Raw genomic sequence first — 25,775 nt, 5'->3', positions numbered from 1 at the left:
TGACTTGTCCGATAACAATGTTTTATTTTACTGCACAACAAAGTAGAGCGTTACAGCCCTTAAAGGAGCCACTTCAGGCGATTGTGTAGCACCGCCGTTGTTCTTCTTCAATCCAAATCTCTAAAGCAGATTCCATCCAGACTACTGCCTTATTACATCCACTTACAACTTGTTTTGCACCCTGGTTAAAAGGACACTGCGGCCGTAGATCTTATATTCCTTTCCTACTTTTTAAATAAAAAGAATCGTAGCCTTCAACAAATCCAAAACGTTTACCTTTTCGGCAATCGTTAACATCTTCCGTTTGCGCTTGGGCACGACCCCTGAAGCAGTAGCAGATCATTTTGGAGCCATAATGAAGGGCTTGACTACGCACAAAGATAAACACAAAAGAGCACAACTCCTTACACAGCGAAACACGTTGATGCTGAATGAGCGAGACGAGACTTCCTGGTTAACACTGCATTCAGCAGGCAGGAACTTAACTGCGTGCTCTGATTGGTTAGCTTCTCAGTCATCCGCCAATAGCGTCCCTTGTATGAAATCAACTGGGCAAACCAACTGAGGAAGCATGTACAGGAAGTAAAAAGACACATTGTCCACAGAACCTGCGAAGCAGGGAAAAATCCGCGTTATATATTTAGTTATGCTTTCATATAAAATCCGCGATAGAGCGAAACTGCGAAAGTCAAAGCGCGATATAGCGAGGGATTACTGTATGTATATATATATATATATATATATATATATACTAGACATTAAGCCTGTTACAATAACAGGCGCTAGAACAGTAAGTAGCTCAGACCTAAACACTAGGAATATATTTAAAGATATAAAGGCTCAACATCTTTGGTTATATGCCATTTATCAACCAAAGATGTCTTACTTTACGTCCTGTTCCCTACTATCGGGTAGAGCTCTGACCCTCAGCCTTAATAAACCTCGCATCACAGAGCACATGGCAAACCTCTGGCTGCTCCAGGTGCTCATAAAAAACTACTTTATTACTTCAATCATTCTGCATATAAAGGACAAAGTATAGAAAGATGAAATCTATCTATCTATCTATCTATCTATCAAGTTAATATTTATTAAAGAACAGTAATAAGTAATAGAAGATAAGATCGATAGTAAAGTCTGGATAAATAGTCTTTAAAAGCTTACTAAAAGGAATTAGAGATGTCAAGAATGAATGTCACAGAACAATTCATGGAAGGAATTATTAAGGATAACGCTGAGCAACACATGGCAAGGACAGGAATTTTACTGAACGGTCAGCATGGGGTCAGACAAGGGAGGTTGCGTTTTACTGACAGGATGGAATTCTATGAGGATGCAACAAAAGGATACAACTAGAATGGAGCAGATGATGTTATTGATCTGGACTTTCAGAAAGCATTTGATAAGGTGCCACATGAGAGGTTGGGCATCAAATTTAAAGAAGTGGGAGTTCAGGGTGTGGTGTGTAGATGGGGGCAGAATTGGCTCAGACACAGGAAGAAGAGAGTGATGGTGTGAGGAACCTCATTAGAATTGAGTGAAGTTAAGAGTTGTGTCCAGCAGGGGGCAGTGCGGGTGCCACTGCTATTTTTAATATCTATAAATAATTTAGATAGGAATATAAGTAACAAGCTGGTTAAGTTTGCAGATGATACCAAGATAGGTGGATTAGCAGATAATTTGGAATCTGTTATATCATCACAGAAGGACTTGGACAGCAGACAGGCTTGGGCAGATTTGTGGAGGATGAAATTTAATGTCAATAAATTGTGAAGGACAGCCGGGTTCCATGCCCGGCAGGGACGCCCCTGCTGCTTATGTTCCGGGGGAGCCACCATGGGCAGTCCAGTACCTCCCCCAGGACGCATGGTGGCAGCCTAAATGGCTGACAGTGATTCCCCAACCACCCGCAGGGCTCCATGGGAGATGGAGTCCTCCACAGCCTGGTTGGGGGCTCGGATGGCCGCTAGGGGGAGCTGCATGGACTCGGCAGCCTGGCTGGGCGAATCTTCAGCCCCACCCGGAGGTGCAATTAGGACCAGGTGGTCAAGCACCTGGAACACTTCCAGTTGGGTTATAAAAAGGTCCAGCCACTACCACTCAAAGAGCCAGAGTTGGGAGGAAGGAGATGAAGCTTGAGGAGGAGTGGTGGTAGAGGAAGAAAAGTGTGTTGTGGTTTTAGTGTGTGCTTTGGGACTGTGTTTGGGCTGTGTGGCACGGAGAAGACATGTCCCACAGCTGAAGAAAAATAAAAGTCTTGTACTTTTTATACTTGCCTCCGTGTCTATCTGTGTCGGGTCAGGCGCCTATATAGTGCCTTTGTTACAAAATGTAAAGAATTACACATAGGAAGTAAAAATGTTAGGTTTGAATACACAATGGGCGGTGTGAAAATGAAGAGTCCACCTAATGAGAAGGATTTAGGAGTCATAGTCGACTTCCCGACAGTGTTCAGAGGCCATTATGAAGGCTATCAGAATATCAGGTTATATAGTGCCTTGATGTGTGGAGTACAAGTCACAGGAGGTTCTGCTGAAGCTTCATAACACACTGGTGAGGCCTCGTCTGGAGTATTGGGGGCAGTTTGCGTCTCCAGGATACAAAAAGGGCATAGCAGCACAAGAAAAGGTCCAGAGAAGAGCGACTAGGCCGAGTCCAGGGCTACAGGCAATGAGTGATGAGGATTAAAAGAGCTGAGCCTTTACAGTTTAAGAAAAAGAAGATTAAGAGGTGACATGATTGAAGTGTTTAAAATGATGAAGGGAATTAATGCAGTGGATCGAGATGGTGACTTTAAAATGAGTTCATCAAGAACACGGGGACACAGTTGGTAACTTGTTAAGGGTAAATTTCGCACAAAAATTATGAAGTTTTCTTTTACACAAAGAACGCCAGACACTTGGAATAAGAGACCCAAGTAGTGTGGTAGACAGTAGGACTTTAGGAACTTTCAAAAACTCGACTTGATATTTTTTTTGGATTAAATAATTGGACTAGCAAGCTTTGTTGGGCTGAATGGCCTGTTCTCGTCTCAATTGTTCTAATGTTCTAATGTCCCAGGGCGGTGTTGATTTAGCAATCGATGTTCATGAAATGCTGTTAGCTGACGATCGGATGAAGACTGGTCACACGTGTTTTTGTTTTCTCTTCCGGAGTCGCTGTTTCTCTTCTGACGTTGCTTTCAGATGAGGCATATTTATTATAAAATTTCATACCAGGGGTTTCACAACACATGATTGTTGCATGCACCTGATTGGCTGGTTGTCAATATGATGGATGAATTTTGCTCACACTCTTTAATCTATCTCTCTCTTTTCCCAAATCATAAAGTTTCTTTGATGTTGTATCTATCTTACTGGCATGTCTTCCTTTTCCAGACTGTAAACTAATTTAGCAATATCTTGTGAACAACTGTTATAAAAGTGAGGTTTAAGGGAAGAGGGTATGCTGTTGATGTTACAATGCCTATACAAGTGTCCTGCCTCTGAATACATCTTGTTGGGATTGGGCAAAATATAACGAAAATATAGAGGATAATGTGCAGATTTTATACACATAACAGCATAGTGGTTTCTATACGGTTAGTAGGATTTGGTGTCCATGGCCATGTCTCAGATCATAGGAGATAAAGTTCAGTCCCTGGGACATCCTGAAAATCAAAGTTTGAGGATGAAGCAAAGAATTCTAATTGCTTGTTTAAAAAGAAGTTCCAAATGATTCAGCTACAATATGTTTTCTGATTCTTTAATTTATTATCTTCTGCTCTTTGTGTTTATCCCCTTGTTGTGGTTGTTTATTGTTGTCAATACATTTTATTTTATTTTCTATTTTCTTTTCTTTACAACTTTCTCTTCATTGGTATAATCAGTAGTGGTGAGGCAAGGGCTCCCCTATAGTTCACGCCCGGTATTGACACAGCAGCTACTCAGGGGCCCTTTGCAAGTGAAGTGATGAAGGAAGGCAAAGCTCTTTCCCAGTCTGGCAGTTTCATTAAATGTGTGCAACTGAGATGAGAGTCATTTCCCTGACTTTGCCTTTTTGTGCCGTATTCCTGTGGGCGCTTGAGAAATGTCCGTTTTTATTGCATCGCCTTCGTGCAGCTGTTAAGAAGGGACTTGGGCTCATTTTCAAGATGAGCCAAAGAGCCCCCCGGTGGTGACAGGTCTTATCAGATGCTGCCCAGGAGTCTGCGTCACTTGACCTTGTTGAAGAGGAGTAGGAGTTTGTTCGTTGCCTCTCTTGAGCTGCCCCAGTATGTTCTCTGTCCTCTCTGTCTCTGTGTCTTCAGCTGCCGCATGTGAGTTTTTTTGTCACCAGAACTGTTGTTTAGCCACTGTGAGCTCGTGCTTCAAAGGTGCACCTGTTACTCAAAATAATACATTTGTTCAAATTTACGCTAAACAGACAAAAGCAAACTGTAGCTGCAGTATTTTAAAGGCTCTGGAAAGCAGTCAGGCCTCGGGGCCGGAGCTTCGTAGTGCGGATGTTGAGTCTCCTCCTTCTTGGGGTGATTGGTTTTTATAGCTCATGGACCGGAAGGGGCGTCTTCGAGCTCCGAGCTGTGGGTGGAAAAGAGACAGAAGAGTCAGTGATTGTGCCCCCTGGTGTCCCGGGGTAGTAGTGTTTACCTTTTAATGAGCTCAGACGGTGATTCAGGTTGTGTGGGGCAACAATCTGGAGGTTTTGTACCCGTTTGGGAGCCTGCAACAAGGGCTAAAAACAAATGGTGTTTGCACACTAAAAGAAATCTTGCATTGTTTGGTCAAAATCCCACGTTTTGTATTCTAAACCATTTCTGTATTAATTGCAGTGTTTGGATACTCAATTCCTTAACATTTGAGATATCTTTAAGCTGACTCAAAGCTGACACAGTAACACTGTTCATTATGAAAGCTTCTTCACGTGAGGTAAAGGTAAGGACACTCAGTCCTCAAGTCCAAATCTGCCTACCCCACCGGCCCGGGTCTGGAGCTCAGGAAAGTCACCAATGAATTTGACGTCATTTGCCTGCTGTGGCAGTTCTTCTTTCCACTAAGATGGCATTTGGCTTTGCTTCACATTATCTACAATATTAAGGCATATTAAAATAAAAAAAACCTTTGGCAATGAATGTGGATTCTGGAAAAAAACAGACCAAAGGGAAAAAGATCCAGATGGAGGCAATTAACAAATTTTACTGTCACATTGTTAGCAATTACATCGGTGATGTTCGATTTGGAAATAAATTTTATTTTACATTTATGGGGTGTCTGCAGACATTTAAAATAATAAAAAAATAATTATGGTTTTCAGAAACATTCCCCTGAGTTTTTATGCTGATCAACCTCCATTTCAATATTAACTGCTAAAATTGATTGCAGAAATAATTCCAACTATTGAATAAATAAAGAAAGAAGCAGCCCACCAGTATGTATGCCTGAGGCAGTTGAATTTCCATTATTTTAAAATTATTCTGAAGAAAGTTAGCATCAATCAACATACAAAATTAAAGTTTACGCATAATTTAGTTTTCAGCAAGTAATAATGTTTTGTAATATTTGTGGAGGCTCAGTGAACCGGCTTGTGCTCAGGTTTGTGTGTGTGTGTGTGTTTTTCATTTTCTAATTTCTTCATGTAAAATTGGGAAATATTTGCATTTACGAAATGCAACCCTTGGCTATGAGCATCTTATTTAGTATTCTCTGTATTCTAAACGTGTAATTCAATATACATAATCCGGGTGTGACTTTATTTAGTATCTATCTATCTATCTATCTATCTATCTATCTATCTATCTATCTATCTATCTATCTATCTATTGATCATATAATGCCTTTCGATCTAGCTATCTATCTATTCCTGCCAACTACACTAAAATTCCTATCTATCTATTGATTATAAAGCACCGTTCACATCTATCTATCTATCTATCTATCTATCTATCTATCTATCTATCTATCTATCTATCTATCTAATCCTGTCTACTATACCAAATTCTTTCTATCTGTGATATAGTGCCTTTCACGTCTCACTCTCTCTGTATGTACATGGTGTATCGTATTCACAAACACAAACAAGGGCAGAATGCACAACATACACACCAAGAGTGACCAGAGCCACCCAGAGTCCCCGATCCCTGGAGGTGTGTGATTCTGCACTCTGCTATTTTGCTGTCTTCATGTGCAGCCATATCTTTGAATTTTGTTTCCACTTGCTTATTCACTCCATAAGAAGCAAAAGGCAAACTGACAAAACCTACACAATTACACACCAAAAACTGCATAACAAATAAGTTTCCTTGACAGTCTCTTGTTTAAATATAAATACAGTCTTTCCTTTCCTCTCCTCCAAGCAATAGGTTTGGATTCCTGTCCAGAACCTCAGAGTCCAAACAATGGAATGAAAGTCGGTGACCGCTACATGGTGGGAGATGTGGTGACTTTTCAGTGTGATCAGGGTTACTCCTTGCAGGTAAGTCAGTTGGCTGCTATTGAAGGTTGATTGGGTGTCTTTATCGCTCTTGTTTGCTGTTTTCTCGTCTACTTTTAATTTGTTAAATGCCACTCAGCATCTCAACTTTTTTGCATAGTAAAGATTTCTATGTGCTTTGTCACTCTATGGTTATTCATTAATATTCATGAGGAAGATTAGCCTTCAACTAAAACACACAATGGTGCGTAAACGAGAAACTGAACCACTAGATGATTCAAACAGTAATGATGAAAATGTGAATTGGTCATCAGAGGTTGACACGGATAGTGACACTGATGGCTACGGCACTGTGTGACCGAATTCAGTCGCCTCAAGGTTCAGTGTGATATGCAAGTAGCTGTGTGTCAAAAAGACAAAATGGATGTGGTGAAGTGGAAGGACAAGAAAGATGTTAGCCCCCTAAGCACAATTTGACAACCACCAATGATCACGTCAAGAGAAATGTGGGAGTCACGAAGCCTTGTGCTGTGGTAGCCTACAATAACACAAGGGAATCGTGCTGACATTCTACCCTCTCGTGCACAAGCAACAAAAAAAAAATAAGAAAAATGTGCAAAGAAACACACATCTAGTGTCCCGATGGTGACACCAGGCTGTGCGTTATTGAGAAGTCACAGGAAGGACGCGTACTGAATCTGAATCTGCATCAGTACAGCAGTGGACACTCGACTGGCCTTTTCTACTGGGCTCATCTTGACGTTTTTGTTATTTGCCTCTTTCTGTTTCACATGATAACAGGTTTTCTTCTAGAAAAATATTCAACATTTTTGGCTCATTTTTCTAGGAGTAAACCCAACACAGAAGAGGTCAAAGGTTGTCACGGATTCTGTTTCAACTGCATGTCTCGGCAGTAACGTACACGATGGTGCATTTTGGTTTTTTTTTTTTTTTGTTCTTTATTTCGCCTTATACAATTTCTTGTATTAGGAATTTGTTAGTTTTCGTATACCCCCTGAGGTCAGAACGCAGGGTCAGCCATTGTACAGCACCCCTGGAGCAATTGCAGGTTAAGGGCCCAGCAGAGTAGGATCTCTTTTAACAGTGACGGGGATTTGAACCGGCAACCTTCAGGATACCAGCGCAGATCCTTAGCCTCAGAGCCACCTTATTATCCTAACCCTAATTTTAGCGTCTCAAATATACAGCACGGCACATTTTCACCATGTTGTGAATGAGAGACACGAATAGAGCTGATCTCACCGCCGTGGTTTGAATAAACACACTTTACAACGCTGCAGAAAAGAACACGAGTATACATGGAAGTGTGAATGAGGATTTAGTGAGCAGTAATCCTTAAAAATAAAAAACTTAAAACCCCCAAAACCGCAGTTTGTGATTGTGAAATGGTTTCTGAAACAGACTTGACTGTTAGTTTCACAAAATTGCATGCAAAATGAAAGTGGCGTGTTTGGTCATCTCAAGCTGTGACTCTTAAGAAGCGAGCACCATGTACGTCATAGCATCCGATATGTAAAGACTGACACTACAAATCATCTTGGTGGTAAGGTTAGGAATTAACATTGAGAATTAAGTTTAATTTTTGTGTCGTATTTCAAATTCATCGGGTTTGAACGTTTTAACGATCTCGTTCGGAGTGTGTGTTTGTCTAACATTCTGAACCTGTTATTGAATCACCAGTTTCCTATTTTTGCCTTTTTTCAAATCTGTAAAACTCGCATTCCATTTCCTTATCCTCTTTTTCCTGAATTCATCTGCCGAGTCCTTTTACAAGCAGAATAATTTTATGTGTTTCCAATTTTCCCTGTTTCAACTTTCTTGAAATTTAACAGAGTTGTTCAGTCTAGTCCTGTAAGGTAACATTGCAATGTGAATAAAGAGATGAAGTAAGCAGCAGAGCACAGGACTGTGGATCGATGTTTCAACCTTTGTTTGTTTATTTGGAGACTTTGATTCCTTGCTTTACTTTATTCTCTAGTTTTGGGATTATTTTCATACTAACATAACACTTTATTCCTTATAGGGGCACACACATATTACATGTATGCCGGGTCCAGTTAGAAGATGGAATTATCCAGTTCCGATGTGTTTAGGTAAGTATGTTGTTTTTCAATTTTAGAGGGGTGATGAAAACAAATTTTGGATCTGACCAGTTAATAGAAAAAATGGCAAAGCCAACTCTGCTACATCCTGCAAGATAATCCCGACAAACAGTAATACAGTAATAGCTCAGTTAATGATACGTTCACGGATTTTAGTTCACTACAGGAAATGTCCATATCAGAGGTAGCGTTAACATAGTCGAGATATGAATACATGCTGTAATGACCTGGAGGGAAAGGGGCTTCATTATGGCAGATGTCACGGGGCTCACGTCGCCCGCCATCTCCTTCCTCGGCCACCCTACAGAGCTGCTTCACTTCATGCTGCCGCCTCCACCTCGTACCCCACTGGGGCTCAGAAGAAACACCAATGGTCTAGCTTTCCAAATGTCATGGTTTTGTTTTGTTTTTTTTATAATTACTTTTCTGGTCGGATATTTATACCCTTTATTATTTTTTTACCTGAAGAGTTTAGTTTTAGGATTCATTTTTGGTTGAGTGTCATTTTCATAACATTCATTTTCATTTTGTTTTACTTGACTTGCATGATGTTGTCTTGAGTTTTCACAGGAACACAGTTTGTTGTGTTGATGAAGTAATGAAGAAGTAACAACATACTGTATACAGTGGAACCTCGGTTCACCACCATAATTTGTTCCAAAACTCTGGTCGTAAACCGAGTTGGTCGTGAACCGAAGCAATTTCAACCATAGGATTGTATGTAAATACAATTAATCCCTTGTAGACCGTACGAACTGTATGTAAATATGTAAATATATGTAACGATTAAGCACAAGGCAGGCACGTCTGACTGAGAACAATGCAACATGTGTGGAAATCATAGGCACGCACAAACCGAAAGGGAAACTGGCTTTGTTCATATACCGAGTGTGTGGTTGTGAACCGAGGCAAAAGTTTGGCGAACTTTTTGGTCGTGAACCGAGACGTTCGTGAACCAAGGTTCCACTGTATATGGCGGTGATCACACACAGGGTCATCCCTTGGTGAATAAGACTTTGTCATTGCAGTTCTTGGTTAGTTCAGGTTCAAAATTCAAGCAGTGAGGTTCGTTTCAGGTTCTGAATTTTTGGCACTTGAACTTGTTTCTCAGGACTCACACTGTCTCAGTTCTGTCCTCAACTTATTCAACTACGCCTTGCTCCGCTGCTACACTTGTCATCTCCCAATCTGTTACCAGACCCACAAAGGCCTTGGTTACTCAAACATACTCACATCACCCAAGACAGACTCCTTAAGAAAAGTGCCCTCTGCGCCCGTCTCCATTCCTACGCTCATGACCGGGTTCCAACCTCAATCGTGGAGTCTCTTTACTCCCACCTGTACCCTCTTCATAATCTACATTTTAGTTTCTAAAGATATTGCTTGACATTTTTGTGACACCCTGGAAAATTATGTTTATTACTTTTTAAATAATATGAATATAACTAAAATGGGCCTTAAATAGCTAAGCACTACATACTGTATAAAATATTTGCAATCTACTGCACACACAAAATCATTGATAGGCATGATGACTACCACAGCACTCAAGCAGGCAGGTACTTGAATTTGGGTCTGCGCCACAGTGTGTTTTATGTTGACATTGATCTAAAGGAGCTTCGTTGTCAGAGGATTCATTCACCGAGGTATTCTGTGCAGGCCGAACATCACTAGAAATGCTTGTCTGTTCCTCTCAGATTAAAGTGGGCATAACATGTCTTACACAGGTGGCCCTTCAGATTGTGGAGCGGGTGGTAGACACACAGGGCCATGGAGCTGGAAAACAGGACTACGTGGAACTTTTTAAATCAACACTTTCACAGAGCAGCTTCTGAAACCCTTTTATCAATGTGAGAGAATTGTTTTTTAGATCAGTCTGGGTCAAACTGATTGATCCATATTGTCTCCCAAGTTATGAATGCTCCTTGATATTCTCCTAAGCCAAATGAATAGATAGATAGATAAATAGATAGATAGATAGATAGATGTGAAAGGCACTATATAATAGATAGATAGATAGATAGATAGATAGATAGATAGATAGATGTGAAAGGCACTATATAATCAATAGATAGAAATACATTTTAGCGTAGTTGGCAGGGATGGAGAGAGAGATCTTTTTTTATATTTTTTAAAAGTACTTTATTAAACCAAAAAAAATAACAAGAACAAACATCAATATATTAAAAGTACACATACAACAAAAAGTATTATAAATAACCAATACAAAGAAATGAAAAGTAGAAAAAAAAATACCAAATATTCAATCCCTATTAACCCAGTGTAACCCCACACACTGTTATCAAAAGTTAGATAGATAGATATGAAAGATATGAAAGGCACTATATAATCAATAGATAGATAGACATTTTAGCGTAGTTGGCAGGATTAGATAGATAGATAGAGAGAGAGATTGTTTTAAATTTAAAAATAAACTTTATTTTGCCCTATAATAAAACAACATGAACACAGCAATAATATGCAGTTAATAAATATGTAAGTTGACAATTGCACTACTCCACTAGTACTGCCCTGTACACACCTCCTACTCTGCACATAATTCTATAATTGTCCATAATAAAAAACAATTCATAATTAGTTAATTATGCCACTACTCCCCTGTACACGCCTCCTACACAGCTCATACATTTAAATTATTGTCGATAATAAATACACAATTCATAATCAGTTTACTCCTCCACTACTCCCCTGTACATGCCCCCTACTCAGAAGATAGCTCACTATTATAACACACAGCACTGCATTCTCAAGTACGTCTCCTGTTCTGAGCTTTCAGCCATCCAGTGTTTAAATATTATGAAGGACATTTAAATAAGTCACCAGTCAGTCACCAACTTGCCCCTCTCAACAGAACACAAACCCCCCCAAGCCCCCATAAATCACAGAAGGTCTGCAAGTCTTCAATAATACATATATATATATAATATAGATATGTAAGGAACTATAAAAAGTATAGATAGGTAGATAGATAGCACTTTATTTATTTGTCCCTGTCATGTTTCTTGACACACTTCTGCTGCCTAATTTGTTGGCTGAAAGTCCTCCATGTTGCTGTGTCAGAGAGAGGATGTGTAGCATTGTTCATAATGGCACTCAGCTTTGTCTTCATTCTCTGCCACCTTCAGGGGGTACAGAGTGTGTCACATGACTGAGCTTGACCTTTTCAATTAGCTTGTTGATTTGGTGGGCCTCTTTTGAGGTGATGATAGTGGCTCAGCTCACCACAGCAATAGGAAATCAGACTGTGAGATGCAGAAGATTTGAAGGACTTCTTGACCCAGCACATTCTCCTGTGTCTCCTCTGTCTTTTCTTCGGTATTTCCTCAGTGTTACGAGACCAGTCCAGTCTGTCACTGATGTGGACCATCAGCTCATCTTCTCTGTGAATAGTGATCAGGCATAGGGGTCCACTGGTGTGGTGACAGTCAATAACCAGTTCCTTTACTTTTGCTGATGTTAAATTGCAGGCAATACTTTCTGCACCAAGGAAAATGGTTCTCTCCTTGACTCATCTCCTCTGTTTCATGTCAGTACATCCCATTAGTTTAGAAACCCCCATGTCAATACGTCCCGTAAGTGTAATATCATCTGAGAATTTTTACGAGTGACATGTCCTGGTGTTATATTCATAGTCCAAGGTTTACAGGGTGAAGAGAAAAGCAGACAGGCCTGTTTCATGTGGCGTTCCAGTGTTGGTCACATCCATACCAGAGACACAATAAACTGTGGTCTGCCCGACAGACAGCCCATTATCCAGGACATCATAGGCTCATCACCTGCATATCTCTGAATTTATAAGGATGGCTGGAAGACACTGGCGAATTCTAAAAGAAATAACCAGCCAGCTTTGTTCAGAGGGTGATAGGCCTTGTAGAGCAGATAGATGATTACATCTTTCACTCCCATTTTTGTCCAATAGGCAAACTGTAGTGGGTCTAGGTGGTCCTGAGGACTTATATACATGTAGTCTAAGACCAGGTCTTTGTAATGTGAGATGTGAGTGCCAGTGGTGATGGTTTATTTAAAAAATCAACATTTTGAGAATATTTTGGGTATGGTGGAGCTGTGCAGTGATATGTCAGATGACCAAGAGAGAGAAAGCTCAGCTGGTGTCACCAAAGAGTATCTGCTTAGTCAGAGCTGGGGGTCTTCCTTAACTAAGGCTGAGAGGAGACTGCCAATGAAGACCACGGTAATCCAGATGCTGAGGGTCAGCGGGTGGTGCAAATCTGTGAAGTGAGATGACTGTTGGTGTGATATCCATAGCAAAAGAGTCGCTTGTGTGTGATAACTCATGAAGAACGGCTTCAGCTAATCCATAGCCCATTGTCTCATAGACTTTCATTCTTCCAGCCTCCATAACAATTCACTCCACGGTAGGAACATTTTCTTCTCCTGGTCCCAGAACTTTTGAGTCCCTGGTACCATCATAAACCATATAATTAGAAACAAAATTTGTCCAAATTGTTTCCGGTGGTTGCATATATATGTGTGTGTGGGTGCTAACCCTACCCCTAATCCATATTGATGTTGTTCTTTTTATTTATTTTTTTCTTATACAGCCCAGTGTGGTGGTGCTTTAGTTGATTTCAGTGGGGTGGTTTTGAGCCCTGGCTTCCCTGGAAACTACCCTAGCAGCTTAGACTGCACGTGGACAATAAAGCTGCCCATTGGCTTTGGTAAGTACACACATGACCATGACCCATCGTTGTAAGAGAAACATGAGGCACATCGGTCAGTCGGCGGTCCATAGCTGCCTGACCTCACTTGTTAGATAAGAACGTTGAGTAGAGCCCCACATAGAGACGTCAGGAGTCACACGCATGTTTGACACAGTTTATTATAAGAGTTACATTTGAACTACTTATTTGTTAAAGTAAATGCCAAATAAATCCACAGTCAGTATATTTTTGACCACAATCTTTAGTTTCATGTTTCTCCTCATTGGGTGGTCATTGACAGCTCTGTAGATGTTTATTTTGTCCTTTTGAGATGTAAATTAAAAAAAAGAAATGTGTGCAAAAAAATTGTAACGAATGTCCCCGCAGGTGTACATCTTCAGTTCCTGAATTTCTCCACGGAGACCATCCATGATTATCTAGAAGTGCGAAGCGGATCCCTCGAGATGGGAACTGTGATTGGCAGGTTCAGCGGCCCACAAGTCCCAGCTTCGCTCTTCAGCACCACCCATGAGACCAGCTTATACTTCCACAGTGACTATTCGCAGAACAAACAGGGCTTCCATGTCACATACCAAGGTGAGAAGCAAAGCCCAGGACATTCTGTTTTATAAAGTCCAGTATCTGGAAATTAGGCCTGTCATTTGATCGGTGTGATGGCTATCTAAATGCTCTGAATCTGTTTTCAGTGAAAGATTCAAAGATGTTAAAAGAAACTAATGGCGGTGATATAGTGGGCACTCAGTATCTCGAAAGAGGGCCGTGGCAGTGCTGTGTACACACCACATGGTGGCATAAGGCTTTTATTGTAGCCATTACATGACCAGGCTGTGCTCTCACTGAATACTGAATTGTTCGTCCTTCACGTTCACCATTGAGATCCACAGTTGTCTTAATGGCAAGACCTCTTTGAATGCTCTTATCCAGCTCAAAACTCTTTGTGCACCGTTAAGACTGGACACTCGGCCAAAAGACTGAGGAAGTGCTGAAGAACAAGCAGACATCTGGACATCAACTGTTCCATCTGTTTTTTGGTGAATCAGTGACACTGAATTAGGTGTTTTTTTTGTTTTCAGCAGTGAGTCTCAGCCATGAGGCTGCAGGTTTTCGTTCTGTAATAATGGAGGTGTTGTGCACAAAAAAAGGGGGGCTGAGAGAGAGAAAGCTAACGTCACTAAGAAGTGCTCTGATCGCAGTGTTCAGAAGAAGTTTCTGAATAGACAAGACTTGAAGCTAGGAGCCCATGCCGTTAGGAGACCACTTGGGATTAATAAAGTATCTATCTATCTATCTATCTATCTATCTATCTATCTATCTATCTATCTATCTATCTATCTATCTATCTATCTATCTATCTATCTATCTATCTATCTATCTATCTATCTATCCCTGACACTGAGGGTCCCAGACTGGCCGCCAGCAGTTCACCATGGTGCAAATGGTCAAAGTGAGACACTTTGTGGTGTGAGTTCATGGTAATTCACTTGGCGACGAGGATGACATTTGCAAGGTGGACAGCTGGAGACTACCATGAGGTCGCTGGAAGGGGGTGTGTGGTGCCCCCCATGTCTCTGCAAAAGGACAAAGGTCCAAGTTTTTAGAGTCCTGGTGATTCCTGTTTCTGAGACATGGACACTATCCTGTGACCTGAGGCGAAGACTGGACTTCTTCATGTGTGTCTCTTCGGAGAATCCTTGGGAACCGCTGGTTTGACTTTGTGTCATTCACAGAATCCCAAATGAGGACCTATGACCTGCATTGTGAGGGAGCGTCGTGGGTGTGGCAATGCACTGTACCAGTGCATGCTCCTCAACCTGACCTGACTTGACAGCTGGAGTGTAATGGCAACGCTGTGAAGAAAAGAGGCACGGGAGACAGACAGATAGAGAGAGAGAGAGGGAGAGCGAGATCATCTGATGTCACCATGAAGGGCTCCCCTCCCAGTGTTCAGCACTGGTCCCTGCACAGCTGACCAAAGGATCTCTCCTATGCTGCAAGAAGACCATTTCTGAACCAGACAGTATGGGTTTGCAACTGACCATCTGCAGTTCACCACAATGTAAATCTTCACGGTACGAGTTCACAGCCACTCCCTTGTGCAGTGGTGACACCGCGCAGAAAAGATTAAAGCTGAGAGACGGAGGTCAGCTGTCGTCACCAGGAGGCACTCTACTTGCAGTGTTCAGAAATGGTTTCTGTGTGACTGCTGACTAAAGGAGGTGCTTCGTGGTGTGAGTCCATGGTGATTCACTTGGCGACGAGGATGGGATTTGCACTGTGGACAGGGTGGAGTGTAGTGGAGACTCTGTATGAGAGAGAGAGAGAGATTAGCCGATGTCACCAGGAAGTGCTCTCCTCACAGTGTTCAGAGATGGTCCCCAAAGGACCCCTGTAATCCTGATGGCTAGCAGCGGGTACCACAGTGCAAATGTGCAGACTGAGGCTGGTCGTGGCGAGCGCAAGTCCACGACAAAACAAATGGCACAACTAAAACGTGATTCCCTGCTCCCCTTACAGCATTTTTTTAAGGGCTCAAGAACAGCAAAGTGCCTACAAAAAAATAGAACAAATGAACTCTTTTAAACGCATGTCAACATTTGATACGCCAATTGTTAAAAATAATAAATAACATTGTCTGATAGAAAAAGAGACTATTTTTAAACAATACAATTGTGTTTGTTCATATTTGTGTGCGATCGAGGCATGTGTAATATTGTAACATTTCTTTCTTCTGTTGACAATATTACCGGACAATCCCACAGCCTACCAGCTACAGAGCTGCCCTGATCCGCGCCCATTCCGCAATGGCTTTGTGATTGGAAGTGACTTCAGCGTCGGGCAGACGGTTTCTTTTGAGTGCCTTCCCGGTTATTCTTTAATTGGAGAGACGGCCTTAACATGTCTACACGGTGTCAGCAGGAACTGGAACTACCCTCTGCCCAGATGTGAAGGTAAACAAAAGAACGTTGCATGCCTGCCTGCCATTTTTATTGCATACGCTGTTTTGCTTTCTTGTAATGAATGGTCTTTGTAAGCAGATAAATATATTAAGCAGACTTTGGCTTCAATTTTTCCTCACTACTGAAGTATTAAGTCAGATTTTTTAATCGATTCCTGCAAAATGAACAGTATGTCTTATGGCCAACAACTGAATTTCATTTATAGGAGAAAACCATTAGCTATTGTCAAGCAGGACTGACAAAGTCCAAAGAATAGTCGGGGTGCCAACCCGGCCACTCTGTTTAATAACAAAACAACAAAAGAGAACTCTTGGCAGCAAACTAATGGTCTGTGAGAGGAGCTCCGTCAAGACTGAGACTCCTCCTTCTGGAAATGGCCGCCTTTATATAGCTGTGACCGGAAGGGGCAGAGCATCTAAGGGGAATGAGGGTGTGTTCACGCGTCCTAAAAGGGGCGTCGTCTTAGAGCTGTGGAGGGAAAAGGCAAGACAGCTAGTGACAGCGACCCCTCTCGTCCTGGAGTGGTGTTATAGACACCTGATCTGAACTGATGAGATGATCCACAAATTGAAAAAGATTCTTAAAATGCTGTTTATGAAAGCAACCCTTTGCAATGAATCCATTTTGATAGAGAAATGAGAATTGGACTTTATTATTGAAAGTTTCTAAGAACATTGCTAACGTGATTATGTGGTAGTGGTAATTAGACATTTAATTCAAAGTGTGTATTTGCATCCTCAGCTCTGTGTGGCGGAAACATCACAGCCATGAATGGCACCATTTACTCTCCCGGGTACCCAGATGAGTATCCAAACTTCCAGGATTGTGTCTGGGTTGTCCGAGTCCCACCCGGGAATGGGATCTACATCAATTTCACCGTTTTGCAAACAGAGCCGATATACGACTTCATTACTGTGTGGTGAGTAAGAGCTTGCCTCGGATTTTGCCCGGCAGAACCGTTCAAAGCCTGAAACGCCTTTTTGAGTTATACATTTCTCTTTTTGTGTGAATTCTGAGCCCGCAGAGGAGACACAGCGCACATTTCATTCAGAAGTGTACAGATGAAGCGACTCGTTGCTAAATGGAAAATAATTTTTTCTGCGATGATGATTGTATGATGCACAGAAGCCGTAATTAAGTTTATATGAGAACTCGACGTACAGTAATTCACAAAGTCAGCCACCATGGTATTTAATTTAGAAATAATGCCCAGTTGTTCACTCTTATTGTTGGATAATCTCTTTTTTTCCATGTCTTTTACTTTAATAATACATTTCCATTATGAAGAAACTTTAAACTTTCAAATCACCACAATTTATCTTCAGCAGCAGAGAATTTCATATACTCTTCACAATAGAATTTTCAAATGAAGTTCATGTTCTGCTACTCGTCTCTATTCCTTTTTTATTTCCCCAAATGGCTGTTTAAAATTCATAGAAATGTAATGCTCGATCTGACTTATACTCCAGTATAATGATTTTTTGTAGAATTACAAATTTAAATAAAAGTATTGACTTGATTTCTATTTTACTTGATTAACATTCTGATACCTTTTCTATTAATTTGGTTCCTCTTTTCACTTGGCACAGTGCATTGTGGGTTACCACAGGGCCTTTCTCTTCTTTTTTTTTTGAGGCCTCCTAATATATGAATATATTTTCACAGGCGCTCATCCTCAATCCCTTCGGTTTAACCTACAAAAGATTAAAGTCACTGCATGAAAACTCAAAAGAGAGGACGTGGCGCTCGCCCCTCGGAGTTACAAAGTGCCGATGTTAAAGGCGGCCCGACCTTTGTTTCTTCATACAATCCTTAAGATTTGTAACCAAAGTTCTGTTCTCCAACACCACATTTTGTCTCTCGATCTTTGAGAAATCATATTTACTTTAAAAATGCATTTCATGTGATGAATCCTGAGTAAACTATTAAAAAGATGAACACTTTGCTCAGTGCCCATTTATTTCTTTGTTATTTTTAGTGATGAAATTGAAATGCAAGGCCTTACTACCAAAATTTTAACACAGAATTCTGTTCATATTTTTCTCAGGGACGGTCCTGACCAGAGTTCTCCTCAGATTGGCCAGTTTAGTGGCAACACCGCCCTGGAATCCGTCTACAGCACGTCCAATCAGATCCTGATTAAATTTCACAGCGACTTTACTACCAGCGGCTTCTTCGTCCTCAGCTATCACGGTGAGTATCCTTTATGTGTATTTCATTATTTTCTGACGCATTTGGTCGTAAACGGCAGAGCTATAAATGTACGCAATGTTGGTAAGTGCAGAATATTTGATTTGATTATTAAATTTATTAACAGAGAGACCACCCAAGATGGCTTTTAAAGAACCAAGAAATGGACATTAAGAAATACCGGAGTACCTAGAAAAGAAAACGTTATCCGGCGAGTGTCCCGTTATCTGGGAACACTCAGCCAATTGTTAACAGGATGGGCTGTGTAGCCAAGTCGTAGCTAGCGGACCTCCTTCTGATGAGTCGCTCGAGCCAGTAAATGACGCCCCCTTCCTGGTTTTAATGGTGGCTGGACTGGAAGGGGCCGAGTCAGATACCCTCACTTGCGTGGCTTCTCAGCACTGTGGAGTAAACAAAAGGAGATGGCAGTGCCCCCCTTGTCTCTGTGGGTTATGACTGAGCCTGTGGGAGGTCCAGTGATGTGTGTGTGTGTGTACCAGTATATGCCGTTAAATGTAACACAATTACTAGAAATACACAACGTGTCATGAGAAATGCCCACTAGCTGTGCCACTTTGCATGCATCCTGGCAAAATGAACAACAGAAAAGGCAAGTTGCTGCCCTAAATGTGTGAGTATTTGCACCATTTATAAGTGTCATTTATGAACAAAAAAAACAGCAATATTATTAGATTCCGCGATTTTAGAAGAAGACCCATACACTATGAGCGACAGCTCAGTACTTGATCTCTCTGTACAACAACGTCTCCCCCCACGGAACTCGGGTTCTTCCCAACACACCAAATGACAGTAAATTTTTTATTAGTTTACTTCCGTATTTACATGGGAATTCACACGTAAGACGTAACCTTACCACGAGAAACACTACCAGGAACGTGCGATAAAATGATTCATTCCACAAACACGGAAAACATGGATCAATACTCGACAAATGAATTAGCCTGAAAAATGAACATATCTGGTAAGTTTTTGAGCTTTTCTTCTGTGATCCATATCTTCTTTGTAAAACGTCTGAGTGGGAAAGATATTTTTTTAATTTATCGAACGCACTTAACTTTAGAACTGGAAAATGACAAATGCATATACCATTTATATTTGCATTTAAGTTCTCCTGCAGATAAGTCGGGGCTTTATTTTACTGTATAATTTCTAGTATATTATAACGTATAGACAAATGCAGAAAACTCACGCTATTGGTCCAAGAGATTACGATATGCTAACGGCCACCTGAGAGCTGAACCACGGAGCACACGGCCTTTTCTTTTTTATGTATTGTGCCTACGTGACCACATGGTGATACCCGCACTATTCCAAAGCGACGTTTGCTCTGATTTGTGTTTTTTGTATCTCACACCCTCATACACCTTTATCATAATAGCATCACTTATCTACGATGGGGCGTTCGATCAGAAGAAAATATGAAGCTGGTTTTAAATTAAAAGTTGTTGAAGTGCTGAAAGAAATTGGTAACAAAATTCAATGTGTCTGAGAAACTGGTGCGAGATTGGAGGAGGCAAGAGGATGTAAAAAAAAATTAAGTGTCTTATTTTTGAACGGGCCCTGTGGTGGGCTGGCGCCCATCCCGGGGTTTGTTTCCAGCCTTGTGCCCTGTGTTGGCTGGGATTAGCTCCAGTAGACCCCCATTACCCTCTAGTTAGGATATAGCGGATTGGATAATGGATGGATTTTTGAACGGGCGTATAAGTCGGGGTCTGATTTTATGATCAATTTTTCGGGTTTCAAGACCCGACATATACGTGAGTATATACGGTATAGCATGTTTGTGCAGAAATAACTTCAACCTGAAAAGTACCAAACTTATCTAAATGCTTTTTATTACATTTTGTATTTGCTGTGATGAACATTTTGTTCAGTTTTCACGGCTGCAATACACCCATTGTTATTTGTAAGTACAAATGAATAACAAGACTTTTATTGTACCATCTTCGACCGGCGCCTCCCTTGGACCCCTGTGACCCGCTCAGTTGCGTCCCTATGGAAGGCTAAGGAGTCTTTTATTTTCTTATCGCCTAACAATTTGCTACCATGGAAGAAATCCAGGAAAAAATGTCGGAGAGGTTATTCAAAGAGGAGTACAGGAAATGTTAAGAGGAATGGGAGATGAACTCAGACAAGTGTATTGCATCTTACGGAAAGGATTATGATGCTAAAAGGGAATTACATTTGATTTCTTAACAATTCTTGGAATTCGTGGGTCCCACCTTGTATAATAAAATGTATGGGGATGACAATAGCAAGCCCTCCGTGCCACTAACTGTCATGCGAGGTGGTCTTTTCTCCGCAGCGAATTGGTTCCACTTGAACTCTGCTGCACAGATTGCTCAAAAAGTGAGAATTTTGAAGCCCTCCTACAATCAGACTGTATAATCTAAACAAGTATATCGATGTGGTAGTGCAATTTCTCTAGTTGCTTAAAATAACTCGATGGAACAGTTCTTATCTCCATTTAAGTATGCCATTTTTAACAGATTATAGGGTACAGTACTCCTCATCTGCAGATGTGTTCTTCACAAGATCGTTTTTAACTTTAACGACTCACACGGATTCTGTTGATGAAAAATCCCATCCTATTGTCATTCTGCTGGACCCTTTTTATGCTGCCAACAATTAAATTAGAAGACACAATAAAACAAAGAGGCGCAGACGCTAATTTTGTAGACGCCCTCGTTGTATTTAATAAAAACAGATTATTGGCTGCCTGTTCTGTCTTACTCAACCCACTTTACGGGATCAATAGAGTTCTTTGTGCTAGTTAGAGGTCTGGAAGAAAGCAAGTCTGCCTGAAAGTCGGAATATTCAAAATGCACTTCACTCTGTAATTAGACAGGCGGCTGATTAAACTGTCAGCGAAAGCAAACGCCGGCGTTCCTTGGTTTCCAACGAAAGTGAAGTTCGTTATGACAGACATTGTCTATCATTGTGCTCTGATTATTATGGCAGCAGCTTTACCGCTTACTGTGGAACAAGAATTACTGTTTACTTGTATTGTTATTTTCAAGAGGATGTCACTGCTTCCACATCCATTAATTGGATCGTACAGAGATGAAGGGGATCATTTGAGTTTCTCTCTTTTGACTGCAGATGAGTAAATCCGTGTGTGAGATGAGACATCACATTCTATTTTTAAAGCTATTTTGTCTAGCATTTTAGAGTGCATAACCAATTTTTGCATTCTTAAAAATCAATTTATGTTTGCAGTCTTAGGGTCAGGCTGGCATTGGTTCCATAATGGATGTCCTGGGTTTGAATCCCACGCCCGCCTCTTCTCTGTTGTGGAGCCTGCACATTCTCCGTATATCTGTGTGGGTTTTCCTTGGGGTACTTTGGTACCCCCTAGATTCCCAAAGGTACTCACATTCATTGAATTGGCTTCTCCAAATCAGCCCATGTGTGAATGTGCCTTGGTGGGCTTTTCAGTTCGCTGGGACCACACACAGGGTACTTTCTCACCTTGTGTCAGATAGGCTACGGCCAGCCTTCACTGTGGGTATGAAAATGCATTTTAATGACATGGAGGTGGAGGGTGGGAAATGGGCACTCGGACAACGCTTGGTTGAACTTGAACCTCAAAAAGATCAAAAGACCAAAATTATCACCTCCTCTCATGACCAACCTCCAGTGCCACTGACACCACTCTGACCTTCCACGGCTCCTGGCTTTTTGTCTCGTGCCATCCTGTCATCTGCCACGTCCACTACCTGCACATTCACACTGATGGCTCACTGCCCCTACTTTGCGCTCCACCTTCATGTGGCATTAGATTGGTTTAGAGACGTGGCATTCAGTGAACCGTCTACTTGTTTCAATGCACATTTAAGCCAAATTCACTCCTGGTTGTCTCCAGCTGCATGAAGTAGATAGATAGATCGATAGAGTGAAAGGCACTATATAATGATAGATAGATCCATCCATCCATCATTAATCCCAAGGGGAAATTCACACACTCCAGCAGCAGCATACTGATTAAAAACAATTTTAAATTAAAGAGTGATAACAATGAAGGTAAAATAGACAGGCAATAACTTTGTATAATGTTAACGTTTACCCCCCGGGTGGAAGTGAAGAGTTGCATAGTGTGGGGTCTCCTCAGTCTGTCAGTGGAGCAGGATGGTGACAGCAGTCTGTCTCTGAAACTGCTCCTCTGTCTGGAGATGATCCTGTTCAGTGGATTCTCCATGATTGACAGGAGTCTGCTCAGCGCCCGTCGCTCTGCCACGGATGTCAAACTGTCCAGCTCCATGCCTACAGTACAGCCTGCCTTCCTCACCAGTTTGTCCAGGCGTGAGGCGTCCCTCTTCTTTATACTGCCTCCCCAGCACACCACCACGTAGAAGAGGGCGCTCATCACAACCGTCTGATAGAACATCTGCAGCATCTTATTGCAGATGTTGAAGGACGCCAGTCTTCTAATGAAGTATAGTCGGCTCTGTCCTCTCTTACACAGAGCATCAGTATTGGCAGTCCAGTCCAGTTTATCATCCAGCTGCACTCCCAGGTATTTATAGGTCTGTACCCTCTGCACAGTCACCTCTGATGATCACGGGGTCCATGAGGGGCCTGGTCCTCCTAAAATCCACCACCAGCTCCTTGGTGTTGCTGGTGTTCAGGTGTAAGTGGTTTGAGTCGCACCATTTAACAAAGTCCTTGATTAGGTTCCTATTCTCCTCCTCCTGCCCACTCCTGATGCAGCCCACCATAGCAGTGTTGTCAGCGAACTTTTGCACGTGGCGGGACACCGAGTTGTATTGGAAGTCCGATGTATGTTGGACCGGAGAAAGTAGAGTCCCCTGCGGCGCTCCTGTGCTGCTGACCACAATGTCAGACCTGCAGTTCCCGAGACGCACATACTGAGGTCTGTCTGTAAGATAGTCCACCATCCATGGCACCAGGTGTGAATCTACTCCCATCTCTGTCATGGTATAGTATACGGTACGACTGGCTCTGCAAGGACATATAAATTATTATTCATGATTTGTATAATTATGTTCAGCAATTAAACATTTTACAAATTTAAATGGGACAATAACAGCATTAGTTTCGCTTTCCATCATCTGTAAATACGTTCAGTCTGCCTGATTTCTGAATCCACTTAGTCCACTACGCACTTGTTTGCTTGAGGGAAGCACTGGATGCAAGATACAAGTAGGACATGTGCAAGTTAAAATATGAACCCTTCATTTTAATTATTTCAATGCAAGCATTTTTTATTTAAATTGGTCTGCTAGATCTATCAGTGCGTTTACATGCATTTCAATAACCTGGTTATTCACAGAAGCCTGATTTCTAAAATGCAGAGTAAACGGTTAAACCAGTTAGAGAAATCGGGTTATTGGCCTCTGAGAAACCTGATTAACTGAGGTAGATTTCTCTGCGAATGGCCTACTCATGTGGCCATATAAAGTCTTAAAAGGGTTACAGTTAAGGGTTTTGTAGTTGGTGTATGTCTGCCTGCACGTGTTTTCTTCATACACACTTTCAGCAGCCGTGGGGGAGAAGCGTCCACAAAATGCATTTCAAGAGGCAAATGTCCAGACGATCGCATTATTCTTTCTCTCAGCTGAAAAAGTCTGTCTGGATATTTCAGAATTCGCTAAATGTACGTTAATGATCTGAACATACAGTGCTAAACTCAGCAACACATTCTCAAGCGCAGTAGCGTAACGCGCATTCGTAGTCTGATTACTTTTTAAAGTAACGAGTAACCTAACGCAATACTTACAGTATGTTACTGAAGTAAAAAAAAAACTGCTGTATTATTATTTCATTAACTTTCAATGTAAAGCAAGAGAAACACGTGTGGGTGTGCCAGTCCTTTCCAGGGCTCAGACGCACAGCAAAGCTGAAAAGGGTGTGCTGTACGTAATCCAGTAACAGAAACCTATAAATAAAGCGTCAATTTGACTAAACATGTTTATAAAACACAAGAAAGTGAACACAGCCGTCATGCTTATTTTCGGATTCATGTTGGCCAATGATGACATTTAATTAATTTAATGATGTCCGAGCGTTTTGACAAAGGAGAACACCAGAAGATGACTTGCCTATGTAAACACAGATTTTTAAGAAGCCAGGTTATCAGCCTTAATCCGGCAAGGTGTGTGCGTGTAAACGCTGTCAATGAAGAAACAGGAAAAACTTTTCAACATGGACAGCAGGATATGGGGATCCAGCATTAGCCGTTCGTGTTTTTATTTAGACGCGCACCTACAATGGGCTGTCATTGCTCATCCGTTCTAATGAGAAGGGTTAGGTTCTTGACTTGACCGTTTAAGGTTAAATGATGATCTCCATCCAACCATCCATCCATTTTCCAACCCGCTATATCCTAACTGCAGGGTCACGGGGGGTCTGCTGGAGCCAATCCCAGCCAATACAGGGCGCAAGGCAGGAAACAAACCCCTAGCAGGGCGCCAGCCCACCACAGGGCACACACACACCAAGCACACACTAGGGACAATTTAGGATCGCCAATGCACCTAACCTGCATGTCTTTGAACTGTGGGAGGAAACCCACGCAGACACGGGGAGAACATGCCAACTCCATGCAGGGAGGACCTGGGTCTCCTAACTGTGAGGCCGCAGCACTACCACTGTGCCCCCATGCCGCCCTGATGATCTTCATTCGTTAACTAATACTATGGCTTATTTTTTTCTTCCATTGTTTCCTAGAACTTCTACAAGCAAATCGCAACTCGGAGATGTCCACTCAATGTGTTGCTTTTCTCTCCTTTGTTTCCATACAGCATACCAGCTGCGAGTGTGCCAACCACCTCCACCCGTCCCGAATGCAGAGGTGTTAATTGAAGACGATGAGTTTGAAATAGGTAAACACATCTGTAACACATTTCGCTCGGTCTTTGATGTTGATAACTTTGTTTTATTCATACAGATGACAGGCCTTATTAATTGTTGGCATGGTTTGACTTGAGCCTCGTCCGTGCCTTTCATTTCTTTACTCTTTGTTTGTTTATTCGTATTGCTGTTTTTAATGAATTGTTTTGTGTTTTATATTCTTGAATATGTTTTTGTTTTCTTTCCTTTTGTATTGTGCAATTTGTTCCATCTCATTAATTCTTATTTTGTTAATGCTGTGATTTATATTCCTTGTCTTCTTTATACTGAGCCCAAGGAGGCAGTACCCCCAGACTGAATTTTTATTTGAGTTTGGATTTCTTCTCAAAGGCAATTTGTCATTGTTATAATGACTTTTTGTGTTTTATTTTTATTTTTTTTTTTACCTTCTCTATGGTTATTAGGTACATGCTTTACATGGATACGGGGGTTTTGAAGCCCAAGGAATATTAATTTCACATTGCTTTTGTACATTTGCAAAAGTTAAAATGTTGATATTT

At 41.5% G+C, this 25,775-nt stretch overlaps 1 protein-coding gene across 1 annotated transcript in view; it reads left to right on the top strand.

The window, feature by feature from the left end:
• The window catches only part of csmd3b (CUB and Sushi multiple domains 3b), a 1,150,768-nt gene that overhangs the window by 1,034,438 nt on the left and 90,555 nt on the right, over nucleotides 1-25,775 (top strand). Inside the window, 8 exon segments of the mRNA XM_039737543.1 lie at nucleotides 6,332-6,450; nucleotides 8,453-8,522; nucleotides 13,115-13,231; nucleotides 13,601-13,810; nucleotides 15,994-16,182; nucleotides 16,933-17,110; nucleotides 18,239-18,384; nucleotides 25,167-25,247. Coding sequence (XP_039593477.1) covers nucleotides 6,332-6,450; nucleotides 8,453-8,522; nucleotides 13,115-13,231; nucleotides 13,601-13,810; nucleotides 15,994-16,182; nucleotides 16,933-17,110; nucleotides 18,239-18,384; nucleotides 25,167-25,247 — 1,110 coding nt within the window.

This window comes from Polypterus senegalus, chromosome 15 (assembly GCF_016835505.1).
Source record: "Polypterus senegalus isolate Bchr_013 chromosome 15, ASM1683550v1, whole genome shotgun sequence".
NCBI classification, from domain to species: domain Eukaryota; kingdom Metazoa; phylum Chordata; class Cladistia; order Polypteriformes; family Polypteridae; genus Polypterus; species Polypterus senegalus.
This window is presented reverse-complemented; position numbering and strand designations above follow the sequence as displayed.